Below are 19,413 nucleotides of genomic sequence, written 5' to 3' on the forward strand. Positions count from 1 at the left end.
TTTCATAACCCAGTAAGGTCCTTAAAGGTACCTAAAGTGCAGAGTAGGGGGGGGTGCAATCGCAGATAGAACCTTATGGCTATGAAATGTCAATCTGGGTTCAGCCATAAGGTTCTATCTGGGTTCAGCCATAAGGTCCTCTCCGGGTTCAGCCATAAGGTTCTATCTGGGTTCAGACATACGGTCCTCTCTGGGTTCAGCCATAAGGCCCTATTTGCGTTCAGCCATAATGTCCTATCGTGGTTCAGCCATAAGGGCCCTATCTGCGTTCAGCCATAAGGTCCTATCGGGGTTCAGCCATAAGGTCCTCTCTGGGTTCAGCCATAAGGTCCTATCTGGGTTCAGCCATAAGGGCCCTATCTGCGTTCAGCCATAAGGTCCTCTCTGGGTTCAGCCATAAGGTCCTCTCTGGGTTCAGCCATAAGGTCCTATCTGGGTTCAGACATACGGTCCTCTCTGGGTTCAGCCATAAGGTCCTCTCTGGGTTCAGCCATAAGGTCCTATCTGGGTTCAGCCATAAGGTCCTCTCTGGGTTCAGCCATAAGGTCCTCTCTGGGTTCAGACATAAGGTCCTCTCTGGGTTCAGACATACGGTTCTATCTGGGTTCAGACATACGGTCCTCTCTGGGTTCAGTCATAAGGTCCTCTCTGGGTTCAGCCATAAGGTCCTCTCTGGGTTCAGCCATAAGGTTCCTATCTGGGTTCAGCCATAAGGTCCTCTCTGGGTTCAGCCATAAGGTCCTCTCTGGGTTCAGTCATAAGGTCCTCTCTGGGTTCAGTCATAAGGTCCTCTCTGGGTTCAGTCATAAGGTCCTCTCTGGGTTCAGCCATAAGGTCCTCTCTGGGTTCAGTCATAAGGTCCTCTCTGGGTTCAGTCATAAGGTCCTCTCTGGGTTCAGCCATAAGGTCCTCTCTGGGTTCAGTCATAAGGTCCTCTCTGGGTTCAGCCATAAGGTCCTCTCTGGGTTCAGTCATACGGTCCTCTCTGGGTTCAGCCATAAGGTCCTCTCTGGGTTCAGTCATAAGGTCCTCTCTGGGTTCAGTCATAAGGTCATCTATAAAATGTGGTAAGTTTGTAATTTTAGTGAAAATACTCCTTCCAAGGAGGTTTTCCTATTGATAAAGAACAAGACAAAAACATGATCTAAGGAACTCGTATTTATTAGTTTTGTTTTACCTTAAAGAGCTTACATTATGTTATGGCCAGTCATCTTAAAAAGTCATTTTTTAAGGAGGACCAGAACCTATGATATAAATAATCAAGGACCTGGGACTATATGGTTCTACCTTGCAGACTGTATAGTTCTGAGATAATGGGTATTGGGAACTGTTTTGTGATGTCTTCCTCTTTATGACTCAATTAGTATATTTTCTTACATACAGTTGTTTTGATTGACAACCCAGTGTTGTGTGATTGGATTGCAGATAGGACCTTATAGCACCAAGTTAAAAGGTGTTTGCGCAGATGGATTTTTCTGATTTTACATGTTTTTCATCGTAAATGTCCTTTAAAAAAAATCGCACATGTCTCACATGTAAAGGACAGCCTGAAGAGCAACTCTATGTGAAGAACTCATTTTGGACCAAAATGTCAGAACTACCACAGGTCACAAACTATCACAGTAGCTATTAGTTCAACAGAGACATGTTTTGGGTTATAAAAGAGGTAACAAAACTCCTCTCCTCCTTTTTGCAGGAGAAGAGAATCTACGACCTGAAGAAGAAGAACCAGGAGCTGGAGAAGTTCAAGTTTGTCCTGGACTACAAGATCAAAGAACTGAAGAAACAGATCGAGCCCAGAGAGAACGACATCAAGGAGATGAAGGAGCAGATTCAAGAGGTCAGAGACAGCTAGATCTGTTTTTAGATGGTCTCAGTGACCCCTCTCTCTCGCCTCTGTATCTCAGTTGGAAGAGCATGGCGCATGCCATGCCAAGATAGGGGCTTCATTTCCCGGAACCAGCAGTACATAAAACGTATGCAGGCATGACTAAGTCTTTTTGAATAAAAGCGTCTGCTAAAGGGTGTATAATATTATATGATCATACAGGTGAGCAGCAGAAAAATCTGAAATACATACATTCTTATTGCTGATCAAAATGCTACTACTGACATTCATGTCATCATGTTTTTACCCACCTGAATCATCAGCATTGACCGCTACATTTTCTCACTCATTGCACTTGCACATCTAACATGTGGGGGAAAAAGCCCACAAAAAAATCCACAGTTTCATATAACTGATCAAAATGCCATGACATACAGTACATTTGCCATGTTGCATTTACACACGAAAGCACTCAGTCGCCTGTATTGACCCCTCTCTTACCCTGTATTGACCTCTCTCTTACCCTGTATTGACCCCTCTCTTACCCTGTATTGACCTCTCTCTTACCCTGTATTGACCCCTCTCTAGCCCTGTATTGACCCCTCTCTTACCCTGTATTGACCCCTCTCTTACCCTGTATTGACCCCTCTCTTACCCTGTATTGACCCCTCTCTTACCCTGTATTGACCCCTCTCTTACCCTGTATTGACCCCTCTCTTACCATGTATTGACCCCTCTTACCCTGTATTGACCCCTGTATTGACCCCTCTCTTACCCTGTATTGACCCCTCTCTTACCCTGTATTGACCCCTCTCTTACCCTGTATTGACCCCTCTCTTACCCTGTATTGACCCCTCTCTTACCCTGTATTGACCCCTCTCTTACCCTGTATTGACCACTCTCTCTGCCCTCCATTGACCCCTCTCTCTGCCCTTCATTGACCCTTCTCTCTGCCCTCCATTGACCCTTCTCTCTGCCCTCCATTGACCCCTCTCTCTAACCCTGTATTGACCCCTCTCTCTAACCCTGTATTGACCCCTCTCTCTAACCCTGTATTGACCCCTCTCTCTGCCCTCCATTGACCCCTCTCTCTAACCCTGTATTGACCCCTCTCTCTGCCCTCCATTGACCCCTCTCTCTAACCCTGTATTGACCCCTCTCTCTGCCCTCCATTGACCCCTCTCTCTAACCCTGTATTGACCCCTCTCTCTGCCCTCCATTGACCCCCTTCTCTAACCCTCCATTGACCCCTCTCTCTAACCCTGTATTGAACCCTCTCTCTAACCCTGTATTGACCCCTCTCTCTGCCCTCCATTGACCCTTCTCTCTGCCCTCCATTGAACCCTCTCTCTGCCCTCCATTGACCCTTCTCTCTGCCCTCCATTGACCCCTCTCTCTGCCCTCCATTGACCCCTCTCTCTGCCCTCCATTGACCCCTCTCTCTGCCCTCCATTGACCCCTCTCTCTGCCCTGCATTGACCCCTCTCTCTGCCCTCCATTGACCCCTCTCTCTGCCCTGCATTGACCCCTCTCTCTGCCCTCCATTGACCCTTCTCTCTGCCCTCCATTGACCCCTCTCTGTAGCCCTCCAGTCAACACATGAGGATGCATGTAAGATGTAGGTGGACATGAATATGATGCTGCAGCAAACTGCAATAGCCTACACTGTGAGTTCATTGAGGTTGAGTACCCGGTGCTCTCTTCATTGCAGTATACCTGTAGGCTTTAAGTATAGTGTTACCTTCTCCGTTGGTAGATGGAGGGAGGGAGAGCCAGAGTAGATGGAGGGAGAGGGAGAGCCAGAGTAGATGGAGGGAGAGCCAGAGCAGATGGAGGGAGGGAGAGGGAGAGCCAGAGTAGATGGAGGGAGGGAGAGCCAGAGTAGATGGAGAGAGAGCCAGAGTAGATGGAGAGAGAGCCAGAGTAGATGGAGAGAGAGCCAGAGTAGATGGAGGGAGGGAGAGCCAGAGTAGATGGAGGGAGGGAGAGCCAGAGTAGATGGAGGGAGGGAGAGCCAGAGTAGATGGAGGGAGGGAGAGCCAGAGTAGATGGAGGGAGAGCCAGAGCAGATGGAAGGAGAGCCAGAGTAGATGGAGGCAGGGAGAGCCAGAGTAGATGGAGGGAGGGAGAGCCAGAGTAGATGGAGGGAGGGAGAGCCAGAGTATATGGAGGGAGAGCCAGAGTATATGGAGGGAGGGAGAGCCAGAGTAGATGGAGAGAGAGCCAGAGTAGATGGAGGGAGGGAGAGCCAGAGTATATGGAGGGAGAGCCAGAGCAGATGGAGGGAGGGAGAGCCAGAGTAGATGGAGAGAGAGCCAGAGTAGATGGAGGGAGGGAGAGCCAGAGTATATGGAGGGAGAGCCAGAGCAGATGGAGGGAGGGAGAGCCAGAGTAGATGGAGGGAGAGGGAGAGTAGATGGAGGGAGAGCCAGAGTATATGGAGGGAGAGCCAGAGTAGATGGAGGGAGAGCCAGAGTAGATGGAGGGAGAGGGAGAGCCAGAGTAGATGGAGGGAGAGCCAGAGCAGATGGAGGGAGAGGGAGAGCCAGAGTAGATGGAGGGAGAGCCAGAGTAGATGGAGGGAGAGGGAGAGCCAGAGTAGATGGAGGGAGAGCCAGAGTAGATGGAGGGAGAGTGAGAGCCAGAGTAGATGGAGGGAGAGCCAGAGTAGATGGAGGGAGAGCCAGATTAGATGGAGGGAGAGCCAGAGTAGATGGAGGGAGAGCCAGAGTATATGGAGGGAGAGCCAGAGTATATGGAGGGAGAGCCAGAGTAGATGGAGGGAGAGCCAGATTAGATGGAGGGAGAGCCAGAGTAGATGGAGGGAGAGCCAGATTAGATGGAGGGAGAGCCAGAGTAGATGGAGGGAGAGGGAGAGCCAGAGTATATGGAGGGAGGGAGAGCCAGAGTAGATGGAGGGAGAGGGAGAGCCAGAGTAGATGGAGGGAGAGGGAGAGCCAGAGTATATGGAGGGAGAGCCAGAGTAGATGGAGGGAGAGCCAGAGTAGATGGAGGGAGAGGGAGAGCCAGAGTAGATGGAGGGAGAGAGCCAGAGTAGATGGAGGGAGGGAGAGCCAGAGTATATGGAGGGAGAGCCAGAGTAGATGGAGGGAGAGCCAGAGCAGATGGAGGGAGAGGGAGAGCCAGAGTAGATGGAGGGAGAGGGAGAGCCAGAGTAGATGGAGGGAGGGAGAGCCAGAGCAGATGGAGGGAGGGAGAGCCAGAGTAGATGGAGGGAGGGAGAGCCAGAGCAGATGGAGGGAGGGAGAGCCAGAGTAGATGGACTCTAAAAGGTGTCGTAAGTGTTCCACAGGGATGCTGGCTCATGTTGACTCCAATGCTTCCTACAGTTGTGTCAAGTTGGCTGGATGTCCTTTGGGTGGTGGACCATCTTAATACACACAGGAAACTGTTGAACTAACCCTACACTCATTAAAAACCCACTACCCTAAGGCTGTCTCATGTCTAAAAATATATTATTTAACCTGTCTCCTCCCCTTCATCTACATGTCTCCTCCCCTTCATCTACATGTCTCCTCCCCTTCATCTACATGTCTCCTCCCCTTCATCTACATGTCTCCTCCCCTTCATCTACACTGATTGGAAGTGGATTTAACAAGTGACATCAATAAAGGATCATAGTTTTCACCTGGATTCACCTGGTCAGTCTGTGCCATGGAAAGAGGTGTTCCTAAATCATGTTTTGTATACTCAGTGTATGTATTGTAGGTCTCATTGAGATTGACTGACTGGCCAATGGATGCTCTCTTTGTTAGATGGAGGGCGAGCTGGACCAGGTCCACAAGAGAAACACTCAGCTGGAGCTGAACATCACTGAGCTGAAACTCAAACTGAAAGCCACCGATAATGAGATGCACAAGGAGACGCAGAGGGTGAGAGAGGCTGGAGGACGCCTGTCTGCTTTGCATGAGAATGGATGAGAATTGGAGAGGTTTTGGGGGGGGACTATGGGCAGAGCGAGAGAAGGCTCATGCTAAATATTCACCTCATGAAAACACTACATAGTAGAGAATCTTAAAGACATGGAAAGGGAATACCTATTCTGGTCCCTATGTCACATGCACTTATACACAATGCATGTCTTTAACTGCTATGTACTGTATACTATCATGAGGTTTAATGGAAGATATAGTTAGAGCAGGGCGTCTCCGACAGGTCGCCAGCTACCAGCCCACCAATGTCAAAGTACATCCGTTTTTTCATGTGTTCTGTAATTATTTAACATTTTCTTTAACTTGGCAAGTCAGTTAAAGAACACATTCTTGTTTACAATGACAGCCTACCCCCGGCAAACCTTAACCCGGACGGCGTTGGGACAATTGTGCACCGCCCAATGTGACTCCCAATCACGGCCGGTTGTGATACAGCCTGGGATCGAACCAGGGTCTGTAGTGACACGTCTAGCACTGAGATGCAGGGCCTTAGACCTCTGCGTCACTCGGGAACAATTACAAACTGTCATAAACACAAAACTCCCACTACTACTATCCAATCGAAGCCACGTTGACATTATCCCACTCTTGGTTAGACATGTAACACAATATCTGCCTATTAATTTACAGCAATATTGCCGTCTGTCAGTGTTTGATGCGTGCGTCAGGCCTTATGTAGCCAGTTAGTGATGCTAATGATAACCAGTGTCTTGTTTGTCGATAGAAAAGCTACAAAATCCTACTCAGCTAAATGTGCACTGCAAAGTAGACTAACCTGACAGAAATAAATCATCATTATTTGTATAATTTGGATGGCAATTGATTTGCTAACTCTGCCATGACATGTGTTGCAGCAGTATGCCTAACAGCAGAAACATCGCTAGACCGACACGTTCCTCTCTCGCTAGATGCGCAATTAAAGGGGAATTACACTCAAAAATCTAAATTCTATATTTTTTTAGACCCAACAAGATTGTCTTCTGATGTGATTTAAGCGTCGACATGGACTCAGAACATCCATTTTCGTTTTTAAAATTATTTCTTCAATTAACATTTTTAATATTGAGAGTAAAAAAATCCCAAACCAGGACAAATAAAACAGATATTCAGAAAAATAGAAAAGATAGTTTTATGGGGACTGTAATGCCAGATACTGTTTATTAACCATTATATTACCAGGTATATTGACAGACAATGCATACAGTTGAAGTCGTAAGTTTACAAACACTTATGTTGGAGTCATTAAAACTAGTTTACATACACTTAGGTTGGAGTCATTAAAACTAGTTTACATCCACTTAGGTTGGAGTCATTAAAACTAGTTTACATACACTTAGGTTGGAGTCATTAAAACTAGTTTACAAACACTTAGGTTGGAGTCATTAAAACTAGTTTACATACACTTATGTTGGAGTCATTAAAACTAGTTTACATCCACTTAGGTTGGAGTCATTAAAACTAGTTTACATACACTTAGGTTGGAGTCATTAAAACTAGTTTACATCCACTTAGGTTGGAGTCATTCAAGTTAGTTTACATACACTTAGATTGGAGTCATTAAAACTAGTTTACATCCACTTATGTTGGAGTCATTAAAACTAGTTTACATACACTTAGATTGGAGTCATTAAAACTAGTTTACATACACTTATGTTGGAGTCATTAAAACTAGTTTTTCAACCACTCCACAAATTTCTTGTTAACAAACTATAGTCTTGGCAAGTCTGTTAGGACATCTACTTTGTGTATGACACAAGTCATTTTTCCAACAATTGTTTACAGACAGATTATTTCACTTATAATTCACTGTAACAAAATTCCAGTTGGTCAGAAGTTTACATGCACTAAGTTGACTGTGCCTTCTAGAAAATGATGTCATGGCTTTAAAAGCTTCTGATAGGCTAATTGACACCATTTGAGTCAATTAGAGGTATACCTGTTGATGTATTTCAAGGCCTACATTCAAACTCAGTTCCTCTTTGCTTGACATCATGGGGAAAATCAAAAGAAATTAACCAAGACTTCAGAAAAAATTTGTGGACCTCCACAAGTCTGGTTCATCCTTGGGAGCAATTTCCAAATGCCTGAAGGCACAACGTTCATCTGTACAAACAATAGTATTCAAGTACAAACACCATGGGACCACGCAGGTATGACGCTCAGGTATGAGCGGTATGACGTACTTTGAACGTACTTTGGTGCGAAAAGTGCAAATCAATCCCAGAACAACAGAATCTGGGATGTGAACAGCATGTGAAGATGCTGGAGGAAACAGTTACAAAAGTATGTTTATCCACAGTCAAATGAGTCCTATATCTGCATAACCTAAAAGGCCGCTCAGCAAGGAAGAAGCCACTGCTCCAAAACTGCCATAAAAAAGCCAGACTACGGTTTGCAACTGCACATGGAGACAAAGATCATACTTTTTGGAGGAATGTCCTCTGGTCTGATGAAACAAAAATAGAACTGTTTGGCCATAATGACCATCGTTATGTTTGGAGGAAAAAAGGGGAGGATTGCAAGCCGAAAAACGAAAAACACCGTGAAGCATGGGGGTGGCAGTATCATGTTGTGGGGGTGCTTTGCTGCAGGAGGGACTGGTGCACTTCACAAAATAGATGGCATCATGAGGGTGGACAATTAAGTGGATATATTGAAGCAACATCTCAAGACATCAGTCAGGAAGTTAAAGTTTGCTCGCAAATGGGTCTTCCAAATGGACAATGACCCCAAGCATACTTCCAAAGTTGTGGCAAAATGGTTTAAGGACAACAAAGTCAAGGTATTGGAGTGGCCGGCCATCACAAAGCCCTGACCTCAATCCTATTGAAAATGTGTGGGCATAACTGAAAAAGTGTGTGCGAGCAAGGAGGCCTACAAACCTGACTCAGTTACACCAGCTCTGTCAGGAGGAATGGGCCAAAATTTACCCAACTTATTGTGGGAAGCTTGTGGAAGGCTACCCGAAACGTTTGGCATGACAGGCTGTCAGGCATATGTGTATAGGTGGCAGGGAAGTCAGGCGCAGGAGAGTCAAACGGAGTGTAAAATGGAGTCTTTTAATAATGTCCTAGTAACATGCTCCATAACACTAAACAGGAAAAGAACATAAACAAATATGGGTACGAAGACCCGTCGCGCACCTATACAACAAACAACACTACACTGACAATAAACAATCTCTGACAAAGACATGAGGGGAAACAGAGGGTTAAATACACAACAGGTAATGAGTGGGATTGAAAACAGGTGTGTGGGAAGACGAGACAAAACCAATGGAAAATGAAAAATGGATCAATGATGGCTAGAAGACCGGTGACGTCGAACGCCGAGCACCGCCTGAACAAGGAGAGGCAACGACTTCGGTAGAAGTCGTGACACAGGCCCCATTCCCATCACTGGGAATGTGATGAAAGCTGAAATAAATAATTCTCTCTACTATTATTCTGACATTTCACATTCTTAAAATAAAGTGGTGATCCTAACTGACAGGGAATTTTTACTAGGATTAAGTGTCAGGAATTGTGAAAAACTCAGTTTAAATGTATTTGGCTGAGGTGTATGTAAACTTCCGACTTCAACTGTATATGTACACCAAGGTCCTGGGGAAGAGTTGCAGGGTAGGTAAGGAAATTATGTGCCTATTTGAAAGCATTAAAAAAAATAGTAGCTCGCAAAGTTTCATAAAAAAATTTAAAAAGTAGTTCTCATGCTGGAAAAGGTTGGAAACTGCTGAGTTCGAGTATATAGGCCTAGTTCAAATACATAGCCCAATGTTTACATATTTTGCAATACTCATCTCATATGTATGTACTGTATTCTATTCTACTGTATCTTAGTCTATGCGGCTCTGGCATTGCTCGTCCATATATTTATATATATTGTTAATTCCTTCCTTTACTTTAGATTTATGTGTTGTTGTGAAATTGTTAGATATTACTTATTACGGGGCGGCAGTGGATATATTGGTTAGAGCGTTGGACTATTAACCGAAAAGTTGCAAGTTCATATCCCCGAGCTGACAAGGTACAAATCTGTCGTTCTGCCCCTGAACAGGTAGTTAACCCACTGTTCCTTGGCCGTCATTGAAAATAAGAATTTGTTCTTAACTGACTTGCCTAGTTAAATAAAGATAAAATGAACTTGCACTGTTGGAGCTAGAAACACAAGCATTTTGCTACACCCCCGCAGTAACATCTGTTAAACACGTGTATGTGACAATTAACTTTTTGATTTTGATTTGATGCTGTACATAAACAAAGTATATGAATATATCTGTCTGTTAATTCCAGAAACTGTCATGGTGTATTCTTGCTCTCTTCACCCAGGTGAGGGACGTGGAGGCCCTGGTACGCAGGTTCAAGACAGACCTCCATAACTGTGTAGGCTTCATCCAGGAGCCTAAGAGGTTAAAGGATAGTATCAGAGAGCTCTATGACCACTACGTCCAGCAGAGTGATGTGGTGAGATTACACACACACACACACACACACACACACACACACACACACACACACACACACACACACACACACACACACACACACACACACACACACACACACACACACACACACACACACACACACACACACACACACACACACACACACACACTCAAGTGCTGCTCTGCATGCTGGCTCACAGACACACACTTAACACAGATTAGTTGGATGCATTTCTAAAATGTTTTTGATAAATTACCACTTTAAGGGAATGAATTACCAGTTAGCATCCGGAATAAATATTCAGGAAACACAAATACACACATGCTAGTAAAATGAATATGTGTGTATGTAATGTGTGTGTGTAATGTGTGTGTGTAATGTGTGTAATGTGTGTGTGTCTGTAATGTGTGTGTGTCTGTAATGTGTGTGTGTGTGTGTGTATTGTGTGTCTGTAATGTGTGTGTGTCTAATGTGTGTCTAATGTGTGTGTGCGTAATGTGTGTATGTAATGTGTGTGTGTAATGTGTGTGTGTAATGTGTGTGTTGTGTCTGTAATGTGTGTGTAATGTGTGTGTGTGTGTTGTGTCTGTAATGTGTGTGTGTAATGTGTGTGTAATGTGTGTGTTGTGTGTGTAATGTGTGTGTTGTGTGTGTAATGTGTGTGTTGTGTGTGTAATGTGTGTGTGTGTAATGTGTGTGTGTGTAATGTGTGTGTGTGTGTAATATGTGTGTAATGTGTGTGTCATGTGTGTGTAATGTGTGTAATGTGTGTAATGTGTGTGTAATGTGTGTGTTGAGGTGGACATAGTGTGTGTAATATGTGTGTAATGTGTGTGTTGAGGTGGACATAGTGGGTGTAATGTGTGTGTTGAGGTGGACATAGTGGGTGTAATGTGTGTGTAATGTGTGTGTTGAGGTGGACATAGTGGGTGTAATGTGTGTGTTGAGGTGGACATAGTGGGTGTAATGTGTGTAATGTGTGTGTTGAGGTGGACATAGCGGGTGTAATGTGTGTGTAATGTGTGTAATGTGTGTAATGTGTGTGTAATGTGTAATGTGTGTGTTGAGGTGGACATAGTGGGTGTAATGTGTGTGTTGAGGTGGACATAGTGGGTGTAATGTGTGTGTTGAGGTGGACATAGTGGGTGTAATGTGTGTAATGTGTGTGTTGAGGTGGACATAGTGGGTGTAATGTGTGTAATGTGTGTGTTGAGGTGGACATAGTGGGTGTAATGTGTGTAATGTGTGTGTTGAGGTGGACATAGTGGGTGTAATGTGTGTGTTGAGGTGGACATAGTGGGTGTAATGTGTGTGTAATGTGTGTGTTGAGGTGGACATAGTGGGTGTAATGTGTGTGTTGAGGTGGACATAGTGGGTGTAATGTGTGTAATGTGTGTGTTGAGGTGGACATAGTGGTGTGTAATGTGTGTAAATGTGTGTGTAATGTGTGTGTTGAGGTGGACATAGTGGGTGTAATGTGTGTGTTGAGGTGGACATGTGGGTGTAATGTGTGTGTTGAGGTGGACATAGTGGGTGTAATGTGTGTAATGTGTGTGTTGAGGTGGACATAGTGGGTGTAATGTGTGTAATGTGTGTGTTGAGGTGGACATAGTGGGTGTAATGTGTGTGTAATATGTGTGTAATGTGTGTAGTGTGTGTAATGTGTGTGTAATGTGTGTGTTGAGGTGGACATAGTGGGTGTAATGTGTGTGTTGAGGTGGACATAGTGGGTGTAATGTGTGTGTTGAGGTGGACATAGTGGGTGTAATGTGTGTGTAATGTGTGTGTTGAGGTGGACATAGTGGGTGTAATGTGTGTGTAATGTGTGTGTTGAGGTGGACATAGTGGGTGTAATGTGTGTGTAATGTGTGTGTTGAGGTGGACATAGTGGGTGTAATGTGTGTGTAATGTGTGTGTAATGTGTGTGTTGAGGTGGACATAGTGGGTGTGGACGCAGACATCCAGAGGGAGTACAGTCGTCAGAGGGAACACCTGGAGAGGAACGTGGCGTCTCTGAAGAGGAAGCTGGCCAAAGACACAGAGGTCCACCGGACAGAAAACGTTAAGATCATGAAGGTGGGAGGGAGAGACGCTCGCTAACACCAAACGAAGCCCCGTGGGCAAAATGGGTTGAGAAAAGCCTGTGAAGACAATGCTTCAACGTGAAAAACCAAGGTTGTGTTCAGTAGAGCACACTGTAGCAAAACATTTTGTAACCGAAAATGAAAATCTGTTCTTATTGGATAAATTCAGGTTGTACCTACCCAGTTAAAAACGTTTCCCCCCTGCTGAACATGACTTTTCAACCAGAAAAAGATGATGTCTACAACCCAATTTTGAGAGCTGGGAATTTACCTTCCATGATATATAGTGTGGTTTATTCCATTAATTAAATGATATTTCAAAATCCTAATTTCAGTTTAGCACCGATGTTCAGTTTCATGTCTCTTTTCCAGGAGAACGTGTCTCTGATAAAGGAGATCAATGATCTGAGGCGGGAGCTGCGTCTGGTGAGGACTCAGGTCCACGACAATAAGAGCCAATCAAGCATCAGCAAAAAGAAACTGAGCTCCTCAGACCTCACTGGTGACTGGACCCTCACACACTAACAATATCTGATATTCCCTATAACCCAGATAACAGTTTGACCTGAGAGTGGATCTGTTTCTACTTGTTTTATCGGTTCATCCTGCGTTCACACTTCTGACCTTTATTTGACCTTTTTGTTCTGTCTTCAATAATGGAATCCTTTTTGGAAAAAACATTCTGCAAACTTTGGTGCAAACGCCTAGCTAGTAAATTAGTCCCCTGTTCATCTTCAATAGTTTTGAACTCGTTCTTGTTTCTATGTAGTGATGGAACAACTTCCCATGCATTCTAAAATGAAAAAAAAAATAATAATAAATTAACATTAATGCAAGAAAAAGCATAATATGACCCTCTTGACCACTCTGCATCACCGTAGTGTAAACCTCTGACCTCTGTATCCCTATAGCGCTGACCTCTGTATCCCATAGCACTGACCTCTGTATCCCATAGCACTGACCTCTGTATCCCATAGCACTGACCTCTGTATCCCATAGCTCTGACCTCTGACCTCTGTATCCCTATAGCGCTGACCTCTGTATCCCATAGCACTGACCTCTGACCTTTGTGTCCCCATAGCACTGACCTCTGTATCCCATAGCACTGACCTCTGTATCCCTATAGCGCTGACCTCTGTATCCCATAGCACTGACCTCTGTATCCCTATAGCGCTGACCTCTGTATCCCTATAGCACTGACCTCTGACCTCTGTATCCCTATAGCACTGACCTCTGACCTCTGTATCCCTATAGCGCTGACCTCTATATCCCATAGCACTGACCTCTGACCTCTGTATCCCCATAGCGCTGACCTCTGTGGAGGGGAGGGGTTTAGTGGCGAGGCTGAATTTCGAGGAGGAAGCGGAGCGTATCATCCAGCTGCAGCGCGTGGAGATCCAGAGGCTGAAGATGCAGATGCAGGGCCAGAGCCACTCCCTAATACCCCCCTCTAGCAGCACCAAGCTGCCTGTACTCACCACTTGATCCTGGGGGAGGAGAGGAGGGGGAGAGGGGTTGTGATGGTTACACGAGTTAAGAGTTATTGGTTAAAAGTTATTGTTTTTCTTTAAAATCATTTAGCAGAGTTTGATTGAGCTTGCCTGGCACAATGGAGTAAGTAGAACAGACCATAAACGTGCAAATCCAGCATTCCTGGTTGGCTCAATCAAACGCTGAGCGAAAATAAATACTGTTTGAACCCAGGTCTGATTAGGATCCTGACGGAACTCCGTTTTAATGGAATGAACCGGACATTGGTGGACATGAGCAGTAGATGTGGTATATACCCAATGAACTACATACATGTAGAGATACATGTACTGATTATACATGGAGGTAGTCGAGCTGAGGGCATCTAGCCTGGTCCCAGATCTGTTTGTGCTGATTTGCATGACAACGATCATAGGAGTTGGTTATGCAGCACAAACTGATCTGGGACCAAGCTAGAAGCCACCTGCAGAAACACAGGGCCAAGGATTGATCAGGTGTCTGCCCACAATATCTATCACATAGTCACACTGAGTGAAGCATTGAAAACACCATTTCAACAGTCAAATACGAGCAGAGTGTATTTATATTATATAGTCGGGCAATAAGAAGCTATTTGTGTTATGTGTGATGTAAATAAAGATTTTAAAATGTTCCTGAAATATGTGTTTGGATGTATTACACATCATGTGGAGATGTAGGTAGCCTAGTGGTTAGAGAGGTAGGTAGCCTAGTGGTTAGAGAGGTAGGTAGCCTAGTGGTTAGAGAGGTAGGTAGCCTAGTGGTTAGAGAGGTAGGTAGCCTAGTGGTTAGAGAAGGTAGGTAGCCTAGTGGTTAGAGAGGTAGGTAGCCTAGTGGTTAGAGAGGTAGGTAGCCTAGTGGTTAGAGGTAGGTAGCCTAGTGGTTAGCCTAGTGGTTAGAGAGGTAGGTAGCCTAGTGGTTAGAGAGGTAGGTAGCCTAGTGGTTAGAGAGGTAGGTAGCCTAGTGGTTAGAGAGTTGGATTTGTTACCGCAAGGTTGCAAGATTGAATCCCCAAGCTGACAAAGTGGAAATCTGTTGTTCTGCCCCTTTTTATTTTTATTTCAACCTTTATTTAACCAGGTAGGCTAGTTGAGAACAGGTTCTCATTTGCAACTGCGACCTGGCCAAGATAAAGCATAGCAGTGTGAACAGACAACACAGAGTTACACATGGAGTAAACAATTAACAAGTCAATAACACAGTAGAGAAAAAAAGGGGAGTCTATATACAATGTGTGCAAAAGGCATGAGGAGGTAGGCGAATAATTACAATATTGCAGATTAACACTGAAGTGATAAATGATCAGATGATCATGTACAGGTAGAGATATTGGTGTGCAAAAGAGCAGAAAAGTAAATAAATAAAAACTGTGGGGATGAGGTAGGTGAAAATGGGTGGGCTATATACCAATAGATTATGTACAGCTGCAGCGATCGGTTAGCTGCTCAGATAGCTGATGTTTGAAGTTGGTGAGGGAGATAAAAGTCTCCAACTTCAGCGATTTTGCAATTCGTTCCAGTCACAGGCAGCAGAGTACTGGAACGAAAGGCGGCCGAATGAGGTGTTGGCTTTAGGGATGATCAATGAGATACACCTGCTGGAGCGCGTGCTACGGATGGGTGTTGCCATCGTGACCAGTGAGCTGAGATAAGGCGGAGCTTTGCCTAGCATGGCCTTGTAGATGATCAGGAGCCAGTGGGTCTGGCGACGAATATGTAGCGAGGGCCAGCCGACTAGAGCATACAAGTCGCAGTGGTGGGTAATATAAGGTGCTTTAGTGACAAAACGGATGGCACTGTGATAAACTGCATCCAGTTTGCTGAGAAGAGTGTTGGAAGCAATTTTGTAGATGACATCGCCGAAGTTGAGGATCGGTAGGATAGTCAGTTTTACTAGGGTAAGCTTGGCAGCGTGAGTGAAGGAGGCTTTGTTGTGGAATAGAAAGCCGACTCTTGATTTGATTTTCGATTGGAGATGTTTGATATGGGTCTGGAATGAGAGTTTGCAGTCTAGCCAGACACCTAGGTACTTATAGGTGTCCACATATTCAAGGTCGGAACCATCCAGTGTGGTGATGCTAGTCGGGCAAGCGGGTGCAGGCAGCGATCGGTTGAAAAGCATGCATTTGGTTTTACTAGCGTTTAAGAGCAGTTGGAGGCCACGGAAGGAGTGTTGTATGGCATTGAAGCTCGATTGGAGGTTAGATAGCACAGTGTCCAATGACGGGCCGAAAGTGTATAGAATGGTGTCGTCTGCGTAGAGGTGGATCAGGGAATTGCCCGCAGCAAGAGCAACATCATTGATATACACAGAGAAAAGAGGCAGTCCGAGAATTGAACCCTGTGGCACCCCCATAGAGACTGCCAGAGGACCGGACAACATGCCCTCCGATTTGACACACTGAACTCTGTCTGCAAAGTAATTGGTGAACCAGGCAAGGCAGTCATCCGAAAAACCGAGGCTACTGAGTCTGCCGATAAGAATATGGTGATTGACAGAGTCGAAAGCCTTGGCAAGGTCGATGAAGACGGCTGCACAGTACTGTCTTTTATCGATGGCGGTTATGATGACTTTTAGTACCTTGAGTGTGGCTGAGGTGCACCCGTGACCGGCTCGGAAACCAGTTTGCATAGCGGAGAAGGTACGGTGGGATTCGAGATGGTCAGTGACCTGTTTGTTGACTTGGCTTTCGAAGACCTTAGATAGGCAGGGCAGAATGGATATAGGTCTGTAACAGTTTGGGTCCAGGGTGTCTCCCCCTTTGAAGAGGGGGATGACTGCGGCAGCTTTCCAATCCTTGGGGATCTCAGACGATATGAAAGAGAGGTTGAACAGGCTGGTAATAGGGGTTGCGACAATGGCGGCGGATAGTTTCAGAAATAGAGGGTCCAGATTGTCAAGCCCAGCTGATTTATACGGGTCCAGGTTTTGCAGCTCTTTCAGAACATCTGCTATCTGGATTTGGGTAAAGGAGAACCTGGAGAGGCTTGGGCGAGGAGCTGCGGGGGGGCCGGAGCTGTTGGCCGAGGTAGGAGTAGCCAGGCGGAAGGCATGTCCAGCCGTTGAGAAATGCTTGTTGAAGTTTTCGATAATCATGGATTTGTCGGCGGTGACCGTGTTCCCTAGCCTCAGTGCAGTGGGCAGCTGGGAGGTGGTGCTCTTGTTCTCCATGGACTTCACAGTGTCCCAGAACTTTTTGGAGTTGGAGCTACAGGATGCAAACTTCTGCCTGAAGAAGCTGGCCTTAGCTTTCCTGACTGACTGTGTGTATTGGTTCCTGACTTCCCTGAACAGTTGCATATCGCGGGGACTGTTCGATGCTATTGCAGTCCGCCACAGGATGTTTTTGTGCTGGTCGAGGGCAGTCAGGTCTGGAGTGAACCAAGGGCTGTATCTGTTCTTAGTTCTGCATTTTTTGAACGGAGCATGCTTATCTAATATGGTGAGGAAGTTACTCTTAAAGAATGACCAGGCATCCTCAACTGACGGGATGAGGTCATTGTCCTTCCTGAATAAGGCAGTTAACCCACTGTTCCCAGGCCGTCATTGAAAATAAGAATTTGTTCATTAACTGACTTGCCTAGTTAAATAAAGGTTGAAAAAAAATGTGTTGTGGAGTATGGGCTGTAGACTGTAGAGTAAAATAAAAGCTCAAATACGTATTCAGTATTCCACTGATAATGTAATGATTACAACACCTAGTTATTTTGGATACTTTCTTTCCCGGAGAACAAAACTTGAAATTTGAAGAAATATAAATTGCAACTTTTCTTCTAACCATATATATATATATATGCCATTTAGCAGACGCTTTTATCCAAAGCGACTTACAGTCATGTGTGCATACATTCTACATATGGGTGGTCTCGGGGATCGAACCCACTACCCTGGCGTTACAAGCGCCATGCTCTACCAACTGAGCTACAGAAGGACCACTAAAATATACTACTAAAATATACACAAATAAATCAGGAAAGAGTATTTGTCGGTAGTATAAATTAATACGCTTCAATGTAAATTCATGACACAGGTATGAAATGTGCTACACAAATTAATGTCTTATTATTAGTAGTAGTCGTATGTGTATACAGTCTGAAGTGAGTATAGAGAACATGATTACCAGTAATAACATATATGATTGTATTCATACATTTTTACAAAGTTAGAACCATAGAGGTCCTATTAACTTAATAGAGTGGCTATATACCCTCAAAGTTCCGGAATGAGTTGAAAATGGCAGCCATCTTGGTCGGGGAGAAATCCAACCAGGTTTAATTGGAATGAATGGCAGTAGGCCGAGGTGATGAATTTCCTGCTTTTACTGATGCAGGAAAATAAAAGTATGTGATTATATCAGAAAGTGTGTAATGGAATTATAATCAACCTAAAATATTATCATATTTATAAATATAATGGGTTTTATTCAAATGTTCTATATAAATAGCCTCTATATATAAAAAGACCATAAATGTAATATATATATAGTACCAGTCAAAAGTTTGGACACACCTACTCATTCAAGGGTTTTTCTTTATTTTGACTATTTTCTACATTGTGGAATAATATGAAATAACACATATGGAATTATGTAGTAACCAAAAAAGTATGCTGAGCACGTGTTGGCTGCTTTTCCTTCACTCTGCAGTCCAACTCATCCCAAAACATCTCAATTCGGTTGAGGTTGGGTGATTGTGGAGGCCAGGTCATCTGATGCAGCACTCCATCACTCTCCTCTTTGGTCAAATAACCCTTACACAGCCTGGAGGTGTATTGGGTCATAGTCCTGTTGAAAAACAAATGATAGTCCCACTAAGCGTAAACCAGATGGGATGGAGTATCACTGCAAAATGATGATAGCCCTGCTGGTTAAGTGTGCCTTGAATTTCACATAAATCACAGGCAGTGTCACCAACAAAGCACCATCGCACCTCCTCCACAATGCTTCATCGATGGGGCTGTAGTGGAGCAGATTGAGAGCTTCAAGTTCCTTTATGTCCACATCAATAAACTATCATGGTCAAAACACACCAAGACAGTCGTAAAGAGGGCACAACAAAGCCTATTCCCCCTCAGGAGACTGAACAAATTTAGCATCCTCAGAAGGTTAAACAGCTGCACCATTAAAGCTGGTTGCATCACTGCCTGGTATGGCAACTGCTCAGCCTCCGACTGCAAGACACGACAGAGTGTAGTGCATACGGCCCAGTACATCACTGGGGCCATCCAGGACCTCAATACCAGGCGGTGTCAGAGGAAGGCCCTAAAAATTGTCAAAGACTCCAGCCACCCTAGTCATAGACTGTTCTTTCTGCTACCGCACAGAAAGCGGTACCGGAGCGTCAAGTCTAGGTCCACAGTCTTAACAGCTTCTACACCCAAGCCATAAGACTCCTCCACCCCTCTTTTACGCTGCTGCTACTCTTTAGTTATTATCTATTCATTGTCACTTTAACTCTACCTACATGTACACATTACCTTGACTAACCTGCAATGTGACTCTACAGTCGTGGTCAAAAGTGTTGAGAATGACACAAATACGAATTTCCACAGAGTTTGCTGCTTCAGTGTCTTTAGATATTTTTGTCAGATGT

General features: G+C 44.7%; 1 protein-coding gene across 1 annotated transcript in view; it reads left to right on the forward strand.

Annotated features, from left to right (window-relative positions):
* The window catches only part of cfap57 (cilia and flagella associated protein 57), a 38,200-nt gene extending 23,744 nt beyond the window's left edge, over nt 1-14,456 (forward strand). Inside the window, exons 18-23 of the mRNA XM_046360456.1 lie at nt 1,697-1,840; nt 5,605-5,721; nt 10,110-10,244; nt 12,162-12,305; nt 12,686-12,815; nt 13,620-14,456. Of these exons, the coding sequence (XP_046216412.1) occupies nt 1,697-1,840; nt 5,605-5,721; nt 10,110-10,244; nt 12,162-12,305; nt 12,686-12,815; nt 13,620-13,798 (849 nt within the window). The 3' untranslated portion in view covers nt 13,799-14,456. The remainder of the gene's footprint in view (nt 1-1,696; nt 1,841-5,604; nt 5,722-10,109; nt 10,245-12,161; nt 12,306-12,685; nt 12,816-13,619) is intronic.
* Nucleotides 14,457-19,413: the final 4,957 nt, after the last annotated feature.

The sequence above is a fragment of the Oncorhynchus gorbuscha genome, linkage group LG08 (genome assembly GCF_021184085.1).
Source record: "Oncorhynchus gorbuscha isolate QuinsamMale2020 ecotype Even-year linkage group LG08, OgorEven_v1.0, whole genome shotgun sequence".
NCBI lineage: Eukaryota > Metazoa > Chordata > Actinopteri > Salmoniformes > Salmonidae > Oncorhynchus > Oncorhynchus gorbuscha.